This window comes from Staurois parvus, unplaced genomic scaffold, assembly GCF_062004578.1.
Source record: "Staurois parvus isolate SC_StPar_1 unplaced genomic scaffold, SC_StPar_1.0 ptg000025l, whole genome shotgun sequence".
Classification (NCBI taxonomy): domain Eukaryota; kingdom Metazoa; phylum Chordata; class Amphibia; order Anura; family Ranidae; genus Staurois; species Staurois parvus.
The window spans coordinates 15766158-15786880 of NW_028317821.1; the positions used below are offsets into that span (position 1 = coordinate 15766158).

At 44.6% G+C, this 20723-nt stretch overlaps 1 protein-coding gene across 1 annotated transcript in view; it reads left to right on the forward strand.

The window, feature by feature from the left end:
- The window catches only part of LOC149471958 (dynein axonemal heavy chain 3-like), a 710466-nt gene that overhangs the window by 58036 nt on the left and 631707 nt on the right, over positions 1 to 20723 (forward strand). Inside the window, exon 4 of the mRNA XM_089652692.1 lies at positions 9421 to 9570. Within this exon, the coding sequence (XP_089508818.1) occupies positions 9421 to 9570 (150 nt within the window). The remainder of the gene's footprint in view (positions 1 to 9420; positions 9571 to 20723) is intronic.

The following is a 20723-nucleotide window of genomic DNA, read 5'->3' on the forward strand; positions in this document are numbered from 1 at the left end:
CAGTGTGTCATGCCATGTGCCACTTTCAGGTCTCCTCACACTGCTGGAGTGTTCCATTTTGTCATAGAGTGCTGGCAGATTACGGGCCTCCCATTGCTGCTGCCAGGCCCCTAATCTGCCATGGGCCCCTGTACCGCCTCCTCATGCTGCTGCCAGGTCCACAGTGTGTCATGCCATGTGCCACTTTCAGGTCTCCTCACACTGCTGGTGTGTTCCATTTTGTCATAGGGTGCTGGCAGATTACGGGCCTCCCATTGCTGCTGCCAGGCCCCTAATCTGCCATGGGCCCCTGTACCGCCTCCTCATGCTGCTGCCAGGTCCACAGTGTCTCATGGGTCCCTGTACAGCCTCCCATTGCTGCTGTCTCCATCGCCACACTCTGCCATGTGCCACTTTCAGGTCTCCTCACACTGCTGGTGTGTTCCATTTTTTGTCATAGGGTGCTGCCAGATTACGGGACTCCCATTGCTGCTGCCAGGCCCGTAATCTGCCATGGGCCCCTGTACCGCCTCCTCATGCTGCTGCCAGGTCCACAGTGTCTCATGGGTCCCTGTACGGCCTCCCATTGCTGCTGTCTCCATCGCCACACTCTGCCATGTGCCACTTTCAGGTCTCCTCACACTGCTGGTGTGTTACATTTTGTCATAGGGTGCTGGCAGATTACGGGCCTCCCATTGCTGCTGCCAGGCCCCTAATCTGCCATGGGCCCCTGTACCGCCTCCTCATGCTGCTGCCAGGTCCACAGTGTCTCATGGGTCCCTGTACGGCCTCCCATTGCTGCTGTCTCCATCGCCACACTCTGCCATGTGCCACTTTCAGGTCTCCTCACACTGCTGGTGTGTTCCATTTTTTGTCATAGGGTGCTGGCAAATTACGGGCCTCCAATTGCTGCTGCCAGGCCCGTAATCTGCCATGGGCCCCTGTACCGCCTCCTCATGCTGCTGCCAGGTCCACAGTGTCTCATGGGTCCCTGTACGGCCTCCCATTGCTGCTGTCTCCATCGCCACACTCTGCCATGTGCCACTTTCAGGTCTCCTCACACACTGCTGGTGTGTTCCATTTTTTGTCATAGGGTGCTGGCAGATTACGGGCCTCCCATAGCTGCTGCCAGGCCCCTATTCTGCCATGGGCCCCTGTACCGCCTCCTCATGCTGCTGCCAGGTCCACAGTGTGTCATGCCATGTGCCACTTTCAGGTCTCCTCACACTGCTGGTGTGTTCCATTTTGTCATAGAGTGCTGGCAGATTACGGGCCTCCCATTGCTGCTGCCAGGCCCCTAATCTGCCATGGGCCCCTGTACCGCCTCCTCATGCTGCTGCCAGGTCCACAGTGTCTCATGGGTCCCTGTACGGCCTCCCATTGCTGCTGTCTCCATCGCCACACTCTGCCATGTGCCACTTTCAGGTCTCCTCACACTGCTGGTGTGTTCCATTTTTTGTCATAGGGTGCTGGCAGTTTACGGGCCTCCCATTGCTGCTGCCAGGCCCGTAATCTGCCATGGGCCCCTGTACCGCCTCCTCATGCTGCTGCCAGGTCCACAGTGTCTCATGGGTTCCTGTACGGCCTCCCATTGCTGCTGTCTCCATCGCCACACTCTGCCATGTGCCACTTTCAGGTCTCCTCACACTGCTGGTGTTTTCCATTTTTTGTCATAGGGTGCTGGCAGATTACGGGCCTCCCATTGCAGCTGCCAGGCCCGTAATCTGTCGTGGGCCCCTGTACCGCCTCCTCATGCTGCTGCCAGGTCCATAGTCTCTCATGGGTCCCTGTACGGCCTCCCATTGCTGCTGTCTCCATCGCCACACTCTGCCATGTGCCACTTTCAGGTCTCCTCACACACTGCTGGTGTTTTCCATTTTTTGTCATAGGGTGCTGGCAGATTACGGGCCTCCCATAGCTGCTGCCAGGCCCCTAATCTGCCATGGGCCCCTGTACCGCCTCCTCATGCTGCTGCCAGGTCCACAGTGTCTCATGGGTCCCTGTACGGCCTCCCATTGCTGCTGTCTCCATCGCCACACTCTGCCATGTGCCACTTTCAGGTCTCCTCACACTGCTGGTGTGTTCCATTTTTTGTCATAGGGTGCTGGCAGATTACGGGCCTCCCATTGCTGCTGCCAGGCCCGTAATCTGCCGTGGGCCCCTGTACCGCCTCCTTATGCTGCTGCCAGGTCCAGAGTCTCTCATGGGTCCCTGTACGGCCTCCCATTGCTGCTGTCTCCATCGCCACACTCTGCCATGTGCCACTTTCAGGTCTCCTCACACACTGCTGGTGTGTTCCATTTTTTGTCATAGGGTGCTGGCAGATTACGGGCCTCCCATAGCTGCTGCCAGGCCCCTAATCTGCCATGGGCCCCTGTACCGCCTCCTCATGCTGCTGCCAGGTCCACAGTGTGTCATGCCATGTGCCACTTTCAGGTCTCCTGACACTGCTGGTGTGTTCCATTTTGTCATAGAGTGCTGGCAGATTACGGGCCTCCCATTGCTGCTGCCAGGCCCCTAATCTGCCATGGGCCCCTGTACCGCCTCCTCATGCTGCTGCCAGGTCCACAGTGTCTCATGGGTCCCTGTACGGCCTCCCATTGCTGCTGTCTCCATCGCCACACTCTGCCATGTGCCACTTTCAGGTCTCCTCACACACTGCTGGTGTGTTCCATTTTTTGTCATAGAGTTCTGGCAGATTATGGGCCTCCCATAGCTGCTGCCAGGCCCCTAATCTGCCATGGGCCCCTGTACCGCCTCCTCATGCTGCTGCCAGGTCCAAAGTGTGTCATGCCATGTGCCACTTTCAGGTCTCCTCACACTGCTGGTGTGTTCCATTTTGTCATAGAGTGCTGGCAGATTACGGTCCTCCCATTGCTGCTGCCAGGCCCCTAATCTGCCATGGGCCCCTGTACCTCCTCCTCATGCTGCTGCCAGGTCCACAGTGTCTCATGGGTCCCTGTACGGCCTCCCATTGCTGCTGTCTCCATCGCCACACTCTGCCATGTGCCACTTTCAGGTCTCCTCACACACTGCTGGTGTGTTCCATTTTTTGTCATAGGGTGCTGGCAGATTACGGGCCTCCCATAGCTGCTGCCAGGCCCCTAATCTGCCATGGGCCCCTGTACTGCCTCCTCATGCTGCTGCCAGGTCCACAGTGTGTCATGCCATGTGCCACTTTCAGGTCTCCTCACACTGCTGGTGTGTTACATTTTGTCATAGGGTGCTGGCAGATTACGGGCCTCCCATTGCTGCTGCCAGGCCCCTAATCTGCCATGGGCCCCTGTACCGCCTCCTCATGCTACTGCCAGGTCCACAGTGTCTCATGGGTCCCTGTACGGCCTCCCATTGCTGCTGTCTCCATCGCCACACTCTGCCATGTGCCACTTTCAGGTCTCCTCACACTGCTGGTGTGTTCCATTTTTTGTCATAGGGTGCTGGCAGATTACGGGCCTCCCATTGCTGCTTCCAGGCCCGTAATCTGCCATGGGCCCCTGTACCGCCTCCTCATGCTGCTGCCAGGTCCACAGTGTCTCATGGGTCCCTGTACGGCCTCCCATTGCTGCTGTCTCCATCGCCACACTCTGCCATGTGCCACTTTCAGGTCTCCTCACACACTGCTGGTGTGTTCCATTTTTTGTCATAGGGTGCTGGCAGATTACGGGCCTCCCATAGCTGCTGCCAGGCCCCTTTTCTGCCATGGGCCCCTGTACCGCCTCCTCATGCTGCTGCCAGGTCCACAGTGTGTCATGCCATGTGCCACTTTCAGGTCTCCTCACACTGCTGGTGTGTTCCATTTTGTCATAGAGTGCTGGCAGATTACGGGCCTCCCATTGCTGCTGCCAGGCCCCTAATCTGCCATGGGCCCCTGTACCGCCTCCTCATGCTGCTGCCAGGTCCACAGTGTCTCATGGGTCCCTGTACGGCCTCCCATTGCTGCTGTCTCCATCGCCACACTCTGCCATGTGCCACTTTCAGGTCTCCTCACACTGCTGGTGTGTTCCATTTTTTGTCATAGGGTGCTGGCAGTTTACGGGCCTCCCATTGCTGCTGCCAGGCCCGTAATCTGCCATGGGCCCCTGTACCGCCTCCTCATGCTGCTGCCAGGTCCACAGTGTCTCATGGGTCCCTGTACGGCCTCCCATTGCTGCTGTCTCCATCGCCACACTCTGCCATGTGCTACTTTCAGGTCTCCTCACACTGCTGGTGTGTTCCATTTTTTGTCATAGGGTGCTGGCAGATTACGGGCCTCCCATTGCTGCTGCCAGGCCCGTAATCTGCCATGGGCCCCGTACCGCCTCCTCATGCTGCTGCCAGGTCCAGAGTCTCTCATGGGTCCCTGTACGGCCTCCCATTGCTGCTGTCTCCATTGCCACACTCTGCCATGTGCCACTTTCAGGTCTCCTCACACTGCTGGTGTGTTCCATTTTTTGTCATAGGGTGCTGGCAGATTACGGGCCTCCCATTGCAGCTGCCAGGCCCCTAATCTGCCATGGGCCCCTGTACCGCCTCCTCCTCCCCATTGCTGCTGCCAGGAGGCAGCAGGGTCGCAGCAGTGTCAGTGGAGGCAAACGGCCACGGAGTAGAGCACCAGCTCCACTGCAGCCTACCACCACGGCCAGTAGTGGTGCCGGTGTGCACAGAGGAAGTAGCAGTCAGCCAGTGAGGAGTAGCGGGGGCAAAGTTTCCTACTCGGCGGTGTGGCAATTTTTCGTCAAGCCGCCGGAGGAAGTAAACGTAGCCGTATGTCGACTATGTGGCCAGAAAGTCAAGCGTGGCCAGGGGGCCCATGTTGGGACTACAGCGTTGTGTCAGCATATGCAGCGTCGCCATTCGGTGGCCTGGGAAAACCGTGATAAAGATACGGCGGTTCTGCCTGCCCCAGCCCAGGGTTCCATTTTGTCATAGGGTGCTGGCAGATTACGGGCCTCCCATTGCTGCTGCCAGGCCTTAATCTGCCATGGGCCCCTGTACCGCCTCCTCATGCTGCTGCCAGGTCCACAGTGTCTCATGGGTCCCTGTACGGCCTCCCATTGCTGCTGTCTCCATCGCCACACTCTGCCATGTGCCACTTTCAGGTCTCCTCACACTGCTGGTGGGTTTCCATTTTGTCATAGGGTGCTGTATGGCCTCCCATTGCTGCTGCCAGGCCCGTAATCTGCCATGGGCCCCCGTACTGACTCCTCATGCTGCTGCCAGGCCCGTAATCTGTCATGGGCCCCTGTTGTCGCTTGTTGGCATATTCCGCTCGTTCAGATGCTCCTTCTCCTGCTACTCTTCTTCACGGATTCCGTCAGCAGTCTTTCTTGGAATCCGTTTCCAAGAGACAACAGTTTGCGAGCACGCACCCGACGGTGCAGAAGCTGAACGTCCTCCTGTCCAAGTTGCTGCTGCCAGGCTCGTAATCTGTCATGCGCCCCTGTACCGCCTCCTCATGCTGCTGCCAGGTCCAGAGTGTGTCATGGGCCCCCGTACCGACTCCTCATGCTGCTGCCAGGCCCGTAATCTGTCATGGGCCCCTGTACCGCCTCCTCATGCTGCTGCCAGGTCCAGAGTGTGTCATGGGTCCCTGTACGGCCTCCCATTGCTGCTGCCAGGCCCGTAATCTGCCATGGGCCCCCGTACCAACTCCTCATGCTGCTGCCAGGCCCGTAATCTGTCATGGGCCCCTGTACCGCCTCCTCATGCTGCTGCCAGGTCCAGAGTGTGTCATGGGTCCCTGTACGGCCTCCCATTGCTGCTGCCAGGCCCGTAATCTGCCATGGGCCCCCGTACCAACTCCTCATGCTGCTGCCAGGCCCGTAATCTGTCATGGGCCCCTGTACCGCCTCCTCATGCTGCTGCCAGGTCCAGAGTCTCTCATGGGTCCCTGTACGGCCTCCCATTGCTGCTGTCTCCATCGCCACACTCTGCCATGTGCCACTTTCAGGTCTCCTCACACTGCTGGTGGGTTCCATTTTGTCATAGGGTGCTGTATGGCCTCCCATTGCTGCTGCCTCCACCGCCACACTGTGGCTCCACACTCTGGTTTTGGCCCCGTGACTGCCCAAATGAGTGAAGTGTGCGGTGATTCTAAGATCGACGGCACTCATCTGCATGTCATACTGACTGACAGTATTATTTCTCTTCCCCAGCAGACTCCAAGGGCATTTAAATTAAAGGTACAGTGTTCTGCACTAATATAAAGGCTCTCTGAAGCCTAGAAACACCCTTTTATAAGTTAAATTCACAGCGAATATATTCGACTCGAATCAAAATTTTTTCACGAATTCGCCGAATCAGTCGAATCGAATTTATGAATAATTCGCTCATCTCTAATTATTATTCTTGACAGTTATCTAAAATTAATGAAATATGGTGTTTTTGCAGAGAAATTCACCATCTCTGTGGTGCCCCACACATTGATCCCTTATTATGCATAGCTTTCACCAAGATATATATTCACAAATCACATGACTTTCACTATGAATTAATATTTTTTGTTTCCTTAACTGGTGGGGGGATAATATCGATATGTGTTTTGTAGACTGGAGTTAACTTAAGGAGATTCTCAGAGGAGTCTATCTAGTAGTAGGTTGTAATACCAACACTGCCACTAGATGCTACGCTCGCGATAAACTGCCTTGCCTACTCCACTCTATATACAGCTGGGAGAGGGGAGGAGTGGTCACTTCCAGGGTGTTATAATTGTAACTATTCCAGATTACTCTTGAATATTAAGATAATATCAGCTTCTTCTGGCATCCCACGAGACTGCAGATGTCCATTAACCATTTACTTGTTAGTTAGGCCTTTGTTGTGGGTTGCCAAGAGAGGATCACTTGACAAGCAAAACATAGTTTAGCATTCTTACTTTGCAACATGAATTTTCACTTTACAAGGGAACTTTCAATTAGTTCAGTGAATGTGGTGAAAACTCACTCTGCAAAGAAACACAATCACGTGCACATGATCAGATGACTGAAGTCCACATTTATCCACCTCATTCACTAAGCTAAGTAGAATTTCCTTTACAAAATGAAACTTCACTTTGCTAGATGAACAGCCTCCTAAGGAGTCCTGCTGTAGCCACCCTTACAAGTGTACTCCCAATTCCTGGTTCTGTGTATCAACACATACAGCCCAAAACTCCCCCCTCCTCAGTTTGATTGACCACATTTTCTGAGGCATATAATATAGATTTTGTCATATGACAAAACTGTGATGCATACAGATTATGCTTTCAGCTGGAAGTTCAGGAATGCTGCACTGATGAACACAGAACAAATGGCTTTTACACCTTTTAAATGTAAGTCATCGGGACTATAATTTGGAAGCAAAATCAATATGGTCTAAGTTTCCTTAACAGTCCTGATTAGATTTTTGTGAATAAATATGGAGGTTTAATTCTACTTTTAAAAATGAAACTGAATATATGCAAAATGTTGAGAGAAGTGAAGGAAGCGAATAAGACTGCCAGCTCCATATGCAGATTTCTACAGCAAGGTACCACACCGCATACTGTATTTTCTATTTCAATCATTTTTATTCGTTTATTCCACAAAAAGAAGAAAATATAACAACAGCTTCCAGGAATAAAAAAGTTACAATTGTACAAAGAACCAAGGAAGGCTAGGCCAATACATTTTGAGAGGAGCTTACAGGCACAGTGACAGTCATGGTATGACAATATCAAGCATAATATTCACGAAGCTCATTTCTAATTACAGTAATCTTAACTAACTGCTTCCCTTTCAAGACCAATTGAGTATGAAAGGGTCAAAATCAAAAGCACATAGATAAATAGCAGCATAATCAAACCCTAGTAAGCCACCCAAAAATTCACCTACTATGGTGGGAGGTGGAGAAGGCACAAGATAAAGAGCTTGTGATGGCATTAAGGTTTTTAGAAAGTTTCCCATTAAAAAAGGGGTTATGGACCATATATTCTACCTGAGTGGCATGTAGGAATGAGCTGAACATACCTGGGTTGGTTTGTGGGAGGTTCATCTGTGTGAGTGTTAATCTAAACCCTATTAAAGTCAATGAAAACAAAATCTTCAATTATGTTCTGGTCATTTTCAAGAGCAATTGGCAAGGAAATAGCACACAAATGGCATAGGGTGCCTGACACTGCCCTGGAGGACATGTAGTAATGAAAACATTTTAAATACAGTTTGTCAAGAAGCAGCAATTTTAATAATTCTTAAAGTGAAACATTTAGAATGCTCAAATCATTTAAATAACATGCTTAGGGGATGCCCTAAACCTGCTCGTGAAGTAGTGAATCTGTATAAAAAAGTAGTTTTTTTTTTCTAAATTTTAACTTTCTCTGTAGTACATCCTATAGCATAAATAGCAACAAAATTCATGGGGTTTCCCCTACAAAATGCATACCAAACCCTTATCTTTGTTCCTGGTCTGCTATGGATTTAAGGGGGTGACCCAACATGAAAAAAAAATCTGTTACGTTCTCTCCAAAATTCATACCTGACCCTTTGGATATTTTCTGATAAGCATGGTTTTTAAGGGGTACCTGCACACAAAAAACAAACAAAGATTCCACATAACATACATAACCAAACCCTCATGGCTAGGAAAGAGGAGACAACTGTGCCCCCCTCCTGAGCCAGTTCAGGCCCCTAGCCTTCAACATTGGGAGGGTGGCTTACCAGGGTACAAAATCCTTGGCAAAGCAACTTGTCCACATGTTAATGAGGGCAAATGCCTCTTCCTAACAACCATCGCCCAGTGACAGTAGGGTTCTTAAATGAGGGGCTTATCAAAAAAATATGAATGGGCCCACAGATACTGCCACCCTATGTAATTGTGTAATGGGTACATAGAACCTCTACTAATTCACAACAAATGTAAACATTAAAAAACCACATATTTATTAACAAGTCCTTTATTAAAAAACACAAAAAATGTCCCATGATCTATATCCACTGTCAATCACAATGTCCAGCAAAGCAGATGCACATCAATCATGATGAACGACACCTATGATCCATTAGAAGAAAAAACATTGCGATCACTGAGACAATCCCGTCCCATCACTTTTTTTTGCTGAATGACAAATTGTTGGCTAATAGGTGACATATGTCAGCCACCACACCCTCTCTTTAAATTTACCTGTCAGCCTGAAATTCCTGGCTGACAGCTGAAAGAGTTGCCTAACACGCAGCCTAAGCACCACATTTAATACTGTAGTGGTAGTAGTACTTCTAAAAATGTATCACTTTCTGCTATAGTAGGGGTTTGGCTTGGCAGGCAGAAGAACACTCCATTTAGTTTTTTGTCCTTGTCAGAAGCTTGTTAAGATGCATGTTAATAAGATACCAAGTAGGTAACAGATGTCCCAAACTATTTTTATCTTTGGTTATTTAAAGTTGTACTAGATTATTTACAATTTCCATCAATAATTTGATAATATCCTAAAGATGCGTAAAATCTTCCTAGGGAATTATGCTCTTGAAACCCACTCAAGTAGACCAGAGCTCTGCAGGAGCACAGAAATTAATGAGACTTTGGATTCACGAGGTCTACAGAGTGTTCTGTGACAGGCTTGTCAACAGTCAAGACCGAAAGAAATTTTTCCAGATAGTAAAGGTAAAAAATGAAAACGTACTTTCTCTCATGCTCTTTGAAATAATATTTTGTTTTATACAGCTGACATACTTTAATCATATAGAAAAATGGCAACCACCCCAATTTATAACTAGCTTTTGAAGTAAGGTGCACATGGAAGGGCATTGCACAGTACAAACAAAGATTTCCCAATGCACTTACCAGCTAGGCTGCAAAAAAGGTACTATCAACTTACATTAAAAACAGAGGTCCTAACTTATATTTGAGAGTTTCCAGGTTGGAGAATATACTGTACTGCAGTAGATAAATTAAGGGCATATTCATAGTTATATGTACAGAGACACATTAGAAGACCAGCAATAGTGCAATGGCAGCTGAAGGTGTCCAACCTGTGTTTCCACGTAGAATCCAGTGAACAAGCTATACTAGAATGGCAACCACCCCAGTAAGTAAGGTGCACATGGAAGGGCATTGCACAGCACAAACAAAGGATTTCCCAGAAGACTTACTGCTGGATAGCCTGTAACAAAATGACATTGTCTAACAATTTATGTTAAAAACAGAGGTTTTAGTTGCACACTTACAAATATAGAAGCTGCACTGCTTTGCCAAACCTGCTCTGTAAAATGCTCTTACTGTATATTTGAGAGTCCCTAAGTTGGAGCAGTGGATACATTAAGGGCATATGTGACTGGAAGGGGCAAGGATACAGTAGAAGCCCACAATGGCAGCTGAAGGTGTCCAATGTGTCCCCACACCAAACTACTTTAATTATATAATTATATATTATAATTATAGTTATAAATGCTGTTTTCAGATATACTTGTGAAAACATCTATGTGTTGGCAGATCCAGAGATATTACCATGCAAAAGTGATAACAAACTGTTATTCTATTTTAGGAGTATAAAATATTTAGCAAAAAGGAACAGATTAAAAACAACCCTTTACCTGACATCATTTAAAAGGGGAACACCACTGCTGTCAATGTACTGGAGGCATTAAAGCTGAACTAAACCCTCATATCTTTTACAGCCAAGTTTGATCTGCAGTTGCCATGGTGCTGCACGTAATCAGTTATGACACAAGCAATTTCTTGGCTTGAGAAATTCATATGCTGTACTGTATATGCATTTTAGAAGTTTACATTTAAAGTGTTATTAAACCCAGGATCCTGCATTCACTATATTTGGTCTTCCACAGTACACAGAACATGGAAATTCAATTATTTTAGTAAATATTAACGGCTAAATACCTTGCACTGGTTAAAGCTTGTAGGAGTTTTCATTCTGCTCTAGGTGGATGCAGGACCCCTGACCTCTGTCTGGACAGTGCTGAATGGCCGTGTGCTGATCACATGCACTCTCCCAAGAAAAAAAAAACTCAAGCAAAACACACCAAACTGAGTATGTGCAGAGTGACTCCACACAATATGTCTTATCAGGAAATAAGAGGGGGGCACTGGAAGAAGGGGAGGATCAGAGAAGTCATGTGCTTTTTTACACAATGCGGAAGATTAACCCCTTAGGTTCAACAGTGAGTATAACAAGCATGCTTTACTGCATATACAGATTGATTTTACTGTTGTGAGTTTAGTAACTCTTTACCTGTGTACCTGAAATTCAGGTTTAAAACTTTGTATTCTGAGGGTTCAATATGTAAAGGGTCCAAAGAGCTAAAGTACTAGTTCTCTGGAAGTAAGGATATCTATAGTCGGATATAAAGTGATTCTAAAGGCAAAACTTTTTTTTTTTAATCTTAATGTATTCTCTGCATTAGGGTAAAAACCCTTTCAATAGCAGCTACCCCTACCACCTAGCCCTCCCTTAAACACGTACCTTTCTTGAGTTCTTTCTCAATCCAGCAATGTGCTCCTGTGCAGCTGCTCTTCTCCATTGTTCCTGTATTTACAGGAGGCTCTGAGAGCAGCAGGAGCCATAGGCTACTGTTGCTGTCAGTCACATTTTGTGAGTAGGGAGGGGAGGCAGGACCAAGCCATACTGTATGTGTCTATGGATGCATACAGCCCACTTTGGGAGCGTTCCCACACTCAGAGAAGAGGAGGAGCGGAGGACACCAGCAGGGGACCCCAGAAGAGAAGGTAAAGAGCTGCTCTGTGCAATATCCTTGCATGGAACAGGTACGTATAACACCTTTTGTAGGTTAAGAAAATAAAATAGGGTTCACAACTACTTTAAACCTTACCCACAGCATTTTTGGGGCTCTGGTTGTAATAAAGAGCCAAAACCTGTCACTACCAGGCTAGCATCTGGTCAAGGTGGCTCCATTTTTCTGGGCAGGATCATACTCTTAAAGCTGTCATGCTATATTGATAGGCCTAAGGGCAGATATCAGCCTAAAGTGGTCAGAATACTCTAGGTCCTCCAAATATGGTAAAGCTAGCCCTTAAACCTCATGTGCCAGACTAATTTTTTCATGGACCAACAATTTTTCTCTTATTAAACAGTTTTAAAAAGTAAGTGGACTAAATAAAGCTGATTGTCTCTTGTGTAATATTTGAGGATATAAAACAGATCTGTAAAATTACTAGCTTATCTCTAAAAGGTTCTGAGTATTTCTAGAAATTTTTTTTATTGTTCTTTACTATTCATATATTGAATGAAATGAACTCTGGCTGCTACAGGTTTCTTTGCTTTGCATATCACCATTGTGCTTTGCCCTGGCTTTTTAAATATGCCAGGTTTTATTACTCTGCAAACTGGTCTGTTTTAAGTCAATGTGTCCCAGAAAAAATGTCTGTTCACTTTGCTTTTTGAAATATATCTGCTTCAATCACACACATTTTAATGGCCTTATCATCTGTGTGTAGGAGTTAGGTATTTTACTGTCTAAATGACAGGATGAAAAGGTTGAAGCACACAATAGATGCAGAAGAAATGTATTTATTATTGCTCATGGCATGTGACCTTTAAGCTGAAATGAAAGCCCCCCACTGGTTTACTATTTTGTGAGCCTTACGAAAACTTGATAAACTAGGACTGTTATCACAAAATATTATTTTTTGGGTTATGTTTTATTATATTGGTAATCTAGGGTGATTGATGTTGTGGGAGGTAGGGTCTTTCCTACACATGACATCTCTGGAAGCACCAACCACCCCTTTTATATTCTATCTATATGATATAATTTATAAGTTCACAGACATATGTGCATAACTGTACCATCCAAAACACAACATTATATATATATATATGTGTGTGAAACTCGAAAAATTAGAATATCATGCAAAAGTTCATTTATTTCAGTAATGCAACTTAAAATGTGAAACTAATATATGAGACTCATTACATGCAAAGCAAGATAGTTCAAGCCGTGATTTGTCATAATTGTGATGATTATGGCTTACAGCTCATGAAAACCCCAAATCCACAATCTCAAAAAATTAGAATATTACATTCAATCAATGAAACAAGGATTGTACATAGAACAATATCGGACCTCTGAAAAGTATAAGCATGCATATGTACTCAGTTCTTGGTTTGGGCCCCTTTTGCAGCAATTATTGCCTCAATGCGGCGTGGCATGGAAGCTATCAGCCTGTGGCACTGCTGAGGTGTTATGGAAGACCAGGATGCTTCAATAGCGGCCTTCAGCTCTTCTGCATTGTTCGGTCTCAAGTTTCTCATCTTTCTCTTGGCAATGCCCCATAGATTCTCTATGGGGTTCAGGTCAGGCGAGTTTTCTGGCCAATCAAGCACAGTAATCCCACGGTTATTGAACCAGGTTTTGGTGCTTTTGGCAGTGTGGGCAGGTGCCAAGTCCTGCTGGAAAATTAAGTCAGCATCCCCATAAAGCTCGTCTGCGGAAGGAAGCATGAAGTGCTCCAAAATCTCCCGGTAGACGGCTGCGTTGACCCTGGACTTAATGAAGCACAGTGGACCAACACCAGCAAATGACATGGCTCCCCAAATCAACACAGACTGTGGAAACATCACACTGGACTTCAAGCATCTTGCAGTGTGTGCCTCTCCATTCTTCCTCCATACTCTGGGTCCTTGGTTTCCAAATGAGATGCAAAAGAAGACTTTGGACCACTGAGCAACAGACCAGGTCTGGTTTTCTTTAGCCCAGGTAAGACGCTTCTGACGTTGTTTGTCGTTCAGGAGTGGCTTGACAAGAGGAATATGACATTTGATGCCCATGTCCAGGATCCGTCTGTGTGTGGTGGCTCTTGATGAACTGACTCCAGCCTCAGTCCACTCCTTGTGAAATGAAACTTTTGAATGGCCTTTTCCTGACAATCCTCTCCAGGTTGCGGTCATCCCTGCTGCTTGTGCACCTTTTTCTTCCACACTTTTCCCTTCCACATAACTTTCTATTAATACAGCACTTTGGGAACATCCAACTTCTTTTGCAATTACCTTTTGAGGCTTTCCCTCCTTATGGAGGGTGTCAATGATGGTTTTATGCACAACTGTCAGGTCAGCAGTCTTTCCCATGATTGTGATTCCTACTGAACCAGACTGAGAGACCATTTAAAGGCTCAGGAACCCTTTGCAGGTGTTATGGCTTAATTAGCTGATTAGAGTGGGACACTTTGAGCCTAGAATATTGCACCTTTTCACAATATTCTAATTTTCTGATGATTGCGGATTTGGGGTTTTCATGAGCTGTAAGCCATAATAATCACAATTATGACAAATCATGACTTGAACTATCTTGCTTTGCATGTAATGAGTCTATCTCATATATTAGTGTCACCTTTTAAGTTGCATTACTGAAATAAATGAACTTTTGCACGATATTCTAATTTTTTGAGTTTCACCTGTATATATATATATATATATACAGTTGCAAGAAAAAGTATGTGAACCCCTTGGGAGTACGTGGAGTTTTGCATGAATTGGGCATAAAATGTGCTCTGAACGTCATCTAAGTCACAACAATAGAAGAACACAGTCTGATGAACATAATACTACACAAACATTAGATGTTGCCATGGTTTAATTGCACATAACATGTAAACATTCACAGTGCAGGGAGGAAAAAGTATGTGAACTTTTGGACTTAATAACTGGTTTCCCTGCTTTGGCAGCAATAACCTCAACCAAACGTTTCCTGTAGTTGCAGATCAGACCTGCACAACAATCTGGAGTAATTGTGGACCACTCCTCTTCACAAAACTGTTTCAGTGTAGCAATATTCTTGGGATGTCTGGTGTGAATCGCTCTCTTAAGGTCATGCCACAGCATTTCAATCGGGTTGAGGTCAGGACTCTGACTGGGCCACTCCAGAAGGCGTATTCTGTGCTGTTGCAGCCATTGTTTTGTTGAATTACTTGTATGCTTTGGGTCATTTTCCTGTTGCATCACCCATCCTCTGTGGAGCTTCAGTTGGCGGACAGATGGTCGTACGTTTTCCTGCAAAATGTCTTGATAAACTTTGGAATTCATTTTCCCATCAATGAAAACAATCCGTCCAGGCCCTGAGGTAGCAAAGCAGCCCCAAACCATGATGCTCCCTCCGCCATGTTTTACAGTGGGGATGAGGTTTTGATGTTGGTGTGCTGTGCCTTTTGTTCTCCACACATAGCGTTGTGTGTTCTTCCTAAACAACTCAATCTTGGTTTCATCTGTCCACAGTATATTTTGCCAGTAGTGCTGTGGAACATCCAGGTGCTCTTTTGCAAACTTCAAACGTGCTGCAATATTCTTTTTGGACAGCAATGGCTTCCTCTGTGGTGTCCTCCCATGTACTCCATTCTTGTTTAATGTTTTCCTTATTGTAGATGTGTCAACAAAAATGTTAGCATGTGCCAGAGATTTCTGTAGGTCTTTAGCTGACACTCTGGGATTCTTCTTTACCTCATGCAGCATTCTGCGCTGTGCTCTTGCAGTCATTTTTACAGGACTACCACGCCTAGGGAGAGTAGCAGCAGTGCTAAACTTTCTCCATTTGTAGACAGTCTGTCTTACCATTTACACATGAACATCAAGGCTTTTGGAGATACTTTTGTAACCCTTTCCAGCTTCATGCAAGTCAACACTTCTTGATCGTAGGTCTTCTGAGAGCTCTTTTCTGCGAGGCATGGTTCACATCAGACAGTGCTTCTTGAAACCAGTAAACCCAAAACAGGTGTGTGTTTTTTAAGGGCAGGACAGCTGTCAGCAACACATCCAATATCATCACACTGATTGGAGTCAAGGTTGGCTCACTCCTGGCTCCAATTAGCTCTGGGAGAAGTCATTAAGCTAGGGCCTCACATACTTTTTTTCCTCCCTGCACTGTGAATGTTTACATGTTATGTGCAATTAAACCATGGCAACATCTAATGTTTGTGTAGTATTATGTTCAGCAGACTGTGTTCTTCTATTGTTGTGACTTAGATGACGTTCAGAGCACATTTTATGCCTAATTCATGCAAAACTCCACGTAATCCCAAGGGGTTCACATACTTTTTCTTGCAACTGTATATTGTACAGGCCAAAAATATTGCCCTGGATGGCAAGTATGTATACCTCTCCTTGTGTGGCAGGCACTGGACCCTTTAACAATGTAGCAGGGATTAACCCAGGAGGGATGATAAAGAGGAAGTTGGAGGAGGATGTAACTGTAGCTGTTTACCTGCGTTTGTGTGGAGTTGTGAAAAACCCCTGCTCCTGGCTTGGCTTTGTTGTGCCTCTGTGGCCTGATCTGTTGTTACATGGAAATATTCATCATTGAAGTAAGCATATTTCTGTTAATCCTGAAGAGGGGCTTTTTAGTGTGGTTGCTGTTTGAGACTGTTATTGTCCTGCTGTGCCTTGTAATCCCACTGATCCTATGAATATACTCTATCTATCTATCTATCTATCTATCTATCTTCTAGGTTATTATATGGTAGCCTTGATTTACTGATGACTTATTCACACTAGTTTGCAGTTGCCTACATTTTCAGAACATGAATATTCTGCTCATACTAAAGGAGAAAAGATAATATCAATACATAAGAGAGAGTTCAAAACAAATATGCTACATTGAGGTACACCCTTTCCTACGCCATGTCTGGGTTGCGTTTGGTAGATACTATGCAAATGAGTTGTGTTTGGCTGGTACGGTATCTGCCAACCATTCCTTTTTAACTCTCTGTGAGAATATGACCTAAAACTCTTAAACCACACACAGTGTTGGATATAGGAGTGTTGTTCTACATATATTATACACTGATCAGCAATGCAGCCAATTGGGAAATGAAACTGCTTCTCACACAAAATACCAAATGTATTGCACACAAAGGTAATGAAAAACAACCTTACAAAAGTGCACTTCTGATGTAACAATTTAAAGACCTAGTATTTGCCCAAATGTCTCATTTTCTAATGCATATCACTGTGAACATATGTCACATGGCCGGAGTATATTAGCTGTAATCCAGCCTATCCTGGCCTCCTATAGGTACTAAGCAAGATACATTTAATTCCTCAGAGTCCAGTAATGTATCCAGCATGATTAACAATCCGTTGTCTGGGGACATGGTAGACATACCTGGGAAATCTTAAAGTGCATAAGCTATTTCCATTCAAAGGGTAGCAGCTCAAAAAAACTCAGTATCTGTCAACATTGGGGTTGATTTACTAAAAGCAAATAGACTGTGCACTTTGCAAGAGTGGTTGCACGGTGCAAGTGCAGTTGCATTCATCTTCTTTAATGTAATATGGTAAAGCTTCACCAAACAGGTGTAAGTAAAATGTAAAAAAAACCCATTTTTTTCTTGTACATGATTGGATGATGGAAATCAGCAACGATTTACCACATTTATTATGCTCTGTGGAAAATAAGTGCAACTGAAATCGCAGAGTGCAACTGCACTTGCAAAGTGCACAGTCTATTTGTCTTTAGGAAATCAACCCTAGTGGTAACTCCTGGTTACTATTTGAGTGCACAACACCATAGTACATTATCACAGCCAGCAGTTGTACAGAAGGGGCTTCCATCTCACTGCCACCAATTGTAATAAGAGCATGTAGGATGCATACAGTTCCTGAGGATCAAATGGCCCAATAATATAACTCTTAGTGATGGTCAAGGCTAAAAGATGACATGGAAAATATATGGCAAAAGGGATCACTGCAAAATGATGTATCAGAGGCACTAAATCGTCTTAGCCTCTGTAACCCATGTGATATCTCATTATGTTTAAGGAGTACAATAGTGTCATTATTTCAGAAGTCCTCAGAAAAAGCAACAGGTCTTAATGAAAAGCCGATAGCACGTGTAGAAAATGGCTACCACCACATGTATACAAACACTGACAACAATGGATAGATGAGGTCCACCGTGTGTCCATTCCCAAATGAGAGCAGGTAAACAGGATAGGGAAGAGGCCCAAACCTGACCAGGTTTTCAGGTCTCTGCTGGCTGCATCAGAGGCGGGGTTTAGTATGGTCAGCACAGTGGCTAAATGGTTAGCACTTCTGCCTGGCAGTACTAGAGTCATTGGTTCATAATCCCAACCTTGGCACCACCTGCCTGGAGTTTGCATGTTCTACCTGTGCCTGTGTGGGTTTTCTCTGGATACTCCCGTTTCTTCCCACACTCCAACGACATGGTGGTAGGTTATTTGGCTCCTGTCTAAATTGGCCCTACTATGTGTATGTATGAATGTGAGTTAGGGACCTTAGATTGTACGTTCCTTGAGGGTTAGGGACTGATGTGAATGTACAATTTATATGTAAAGCACTGTGTAAATTAATGGCGCTATATAAGTACCTGAAATAAATAAATAAAATATTTCACAAACATTATTTTCATAAAATATTTTAACTGAGAAACCCTGCGCAACGGGGTGATTAGGGTCTGTAGGCTGCTGCTAGCAACTAACACAAGTGTGTGTGGTAAGAAATCAATTGGGATGCTGCGCTGCCACTCCTATAACTGTGAGACAATATTTAAAGTGATAAGTGTGTATGTGAATCCCACTTAACAAAGCGTGCTTGAATAAGTATATTTTGGACAATACACCTCCTTCCTCAATGGGTAAATGTGTAATTACCACTCTAAAATTGAACATAAATACCAATAATGTGAATCGTGCTACAATACTCCTACAACTCTCTGTGATGCACTGTGCTACAACGCACCTTCCTCCTCAATGAGGATACCCGTGCATCACTCTTTATAAATATATATAATGGTTAATATAAACTTGTGATAGAAAACGTAACCATATAGTGAAAGCCCCTATAAAACCAACATGTAAATACCTTCCCCCAATACAATACACTGAAATATTGAAGGGACTACAAAACCTTCCCCCAATGCAACACACTAAAATATTGTGCTAAAAATTGTCCTTAGGAAAGATCAATGTATCAATATATATCATACAATGATTGTTTCAGTTCATTTTGTAAAGTCCCGATGCTACAAAGCACCTTCCACATCTTTAAGGAAATAGTGACTTGGTGATAAACTGGTGATCTTGGCAAATTATTTGTGATACGTGCTATCACTCATACCCCCCCTTCAGAACCTCACTCACCGCAATGTATTGATCACCTATGCAAAGGTAGGTGAAAAGCGCTTTTGGGTGCTTTCCTTCCTCAAGCCTAAATATTAAATACTGATTTGGGTTATTTTCACAAAAGCAATGTAGCAAAATACATCTTATCCTAAATTTATAAAGAACAAATATTTATTTGCAAAATTTTATAACAGAAACAAAGAAAAACTTGTTTTTTTTTTTCAAAATGTATGTTCTTTTTTGTTAATGTAGCAAAAAATAAAAACCTAAGTGTTATAACCTCTTGCCTACTAGGCACTTATACCCCCTTCCTGCCCAGGCCAATTTTCAGCTTTCAGTGCACTCACACTTTGAATGACAATTACTTATGCAATACTGTACCCATATAAAATTTGTGTCCTTTTTTTCACACAAATAGAGCTGTCTTTTGGTGGTTTTTAATCACCACTTGGTTTTTTATTTTTTGTACTATAAACGAAAAAAGACCGCAAATTTTGAAAAAAATGCGTTTTTCTTAGTTTCTGTTTTAAAATTTTGCAAATAAATAGTTTTTCTTCATACATTTTGACCAAAATTTATACTGCTACATTTCTTTGGTAAAAATAACACAAATCAGTACATATTATTTGGTCTGTGTGAAAGCTATAGAGTATACAAGCTATGGTACCAATCATTGAAAATTGATGACACCTGATCACACCTGATGTACTGATGGCCTATTTCATTTCTTGAGGCCCTAACAAGCCAGGACAGTACAAATACCCCCCAAATGACCCCTTTTTGGAAAGTAGACATTCCAGAGTATTTAGTAAGAGGCATGGTGAGTTTTTTGAAGTTGTAATTTTTTTCCACAATTCTTTGGAAAATTAAGATTTTGGTTTTTTTTTCCCCTCAAAATTGTTATTAACAAGTTATTTCTCACACACAGCACAGGCATACTTGCAACTACACCCCAAAATACATTCTGCTACTCCTACTGAATATAACGATATCAAATGTGTGAGACTTTTCCACAGCCTGACCACATAGAGAGGCCCAACATGCAAGGAGCACCATGAGGTGTTCTAGGGACATAAATTACACATCTAATCTCTTGACTACCTATTACACTTTTGAAGGCCCTGATGCACCAGGACAATGGAATTACCCACAAAATGACCCCATTTTTAGAAGAAAACACCCCAACGTATATTCTGTGAGGCATAATGAGTTCTTTCAACATTTCAATTATTTCCCAAAGCTTTCGGAATACGCAGGAAGAAAATGAAAACGTATTTTTTTTACACAAAGTTGTCTGTTTATAAGACATTTCTAAGACATAGCATGTAAATACCAAAAAATACATGCCAAAATACATTCTGCTACCTTTCCTGAGTATGGCAATACCAAATGTGTGAGACTTTTCCACAGCCTGGCCATATACAGAGGCCCAACATCCAAGTAACACCTTTAGGCATTCTAGGGTAACATCAGTACAGAGGAAACTCCCACAAAATGACCCAATTTTGGAAAGCAAACACTCCAACGTATTTTTTATGAGGCATAATGAGTCTTTTGAACATGTTATTTTTTTCCACAAGTTTTTAGAAAATGTGGAAAAAAAAATGAAAACGTAATTTTTTTACACAAAGTTGTCCGTTTATATTTCTGACATATAACATGTAAATACCACAAAATACACCCCAAAATACATTCTGCTACTCCTCCTGAGT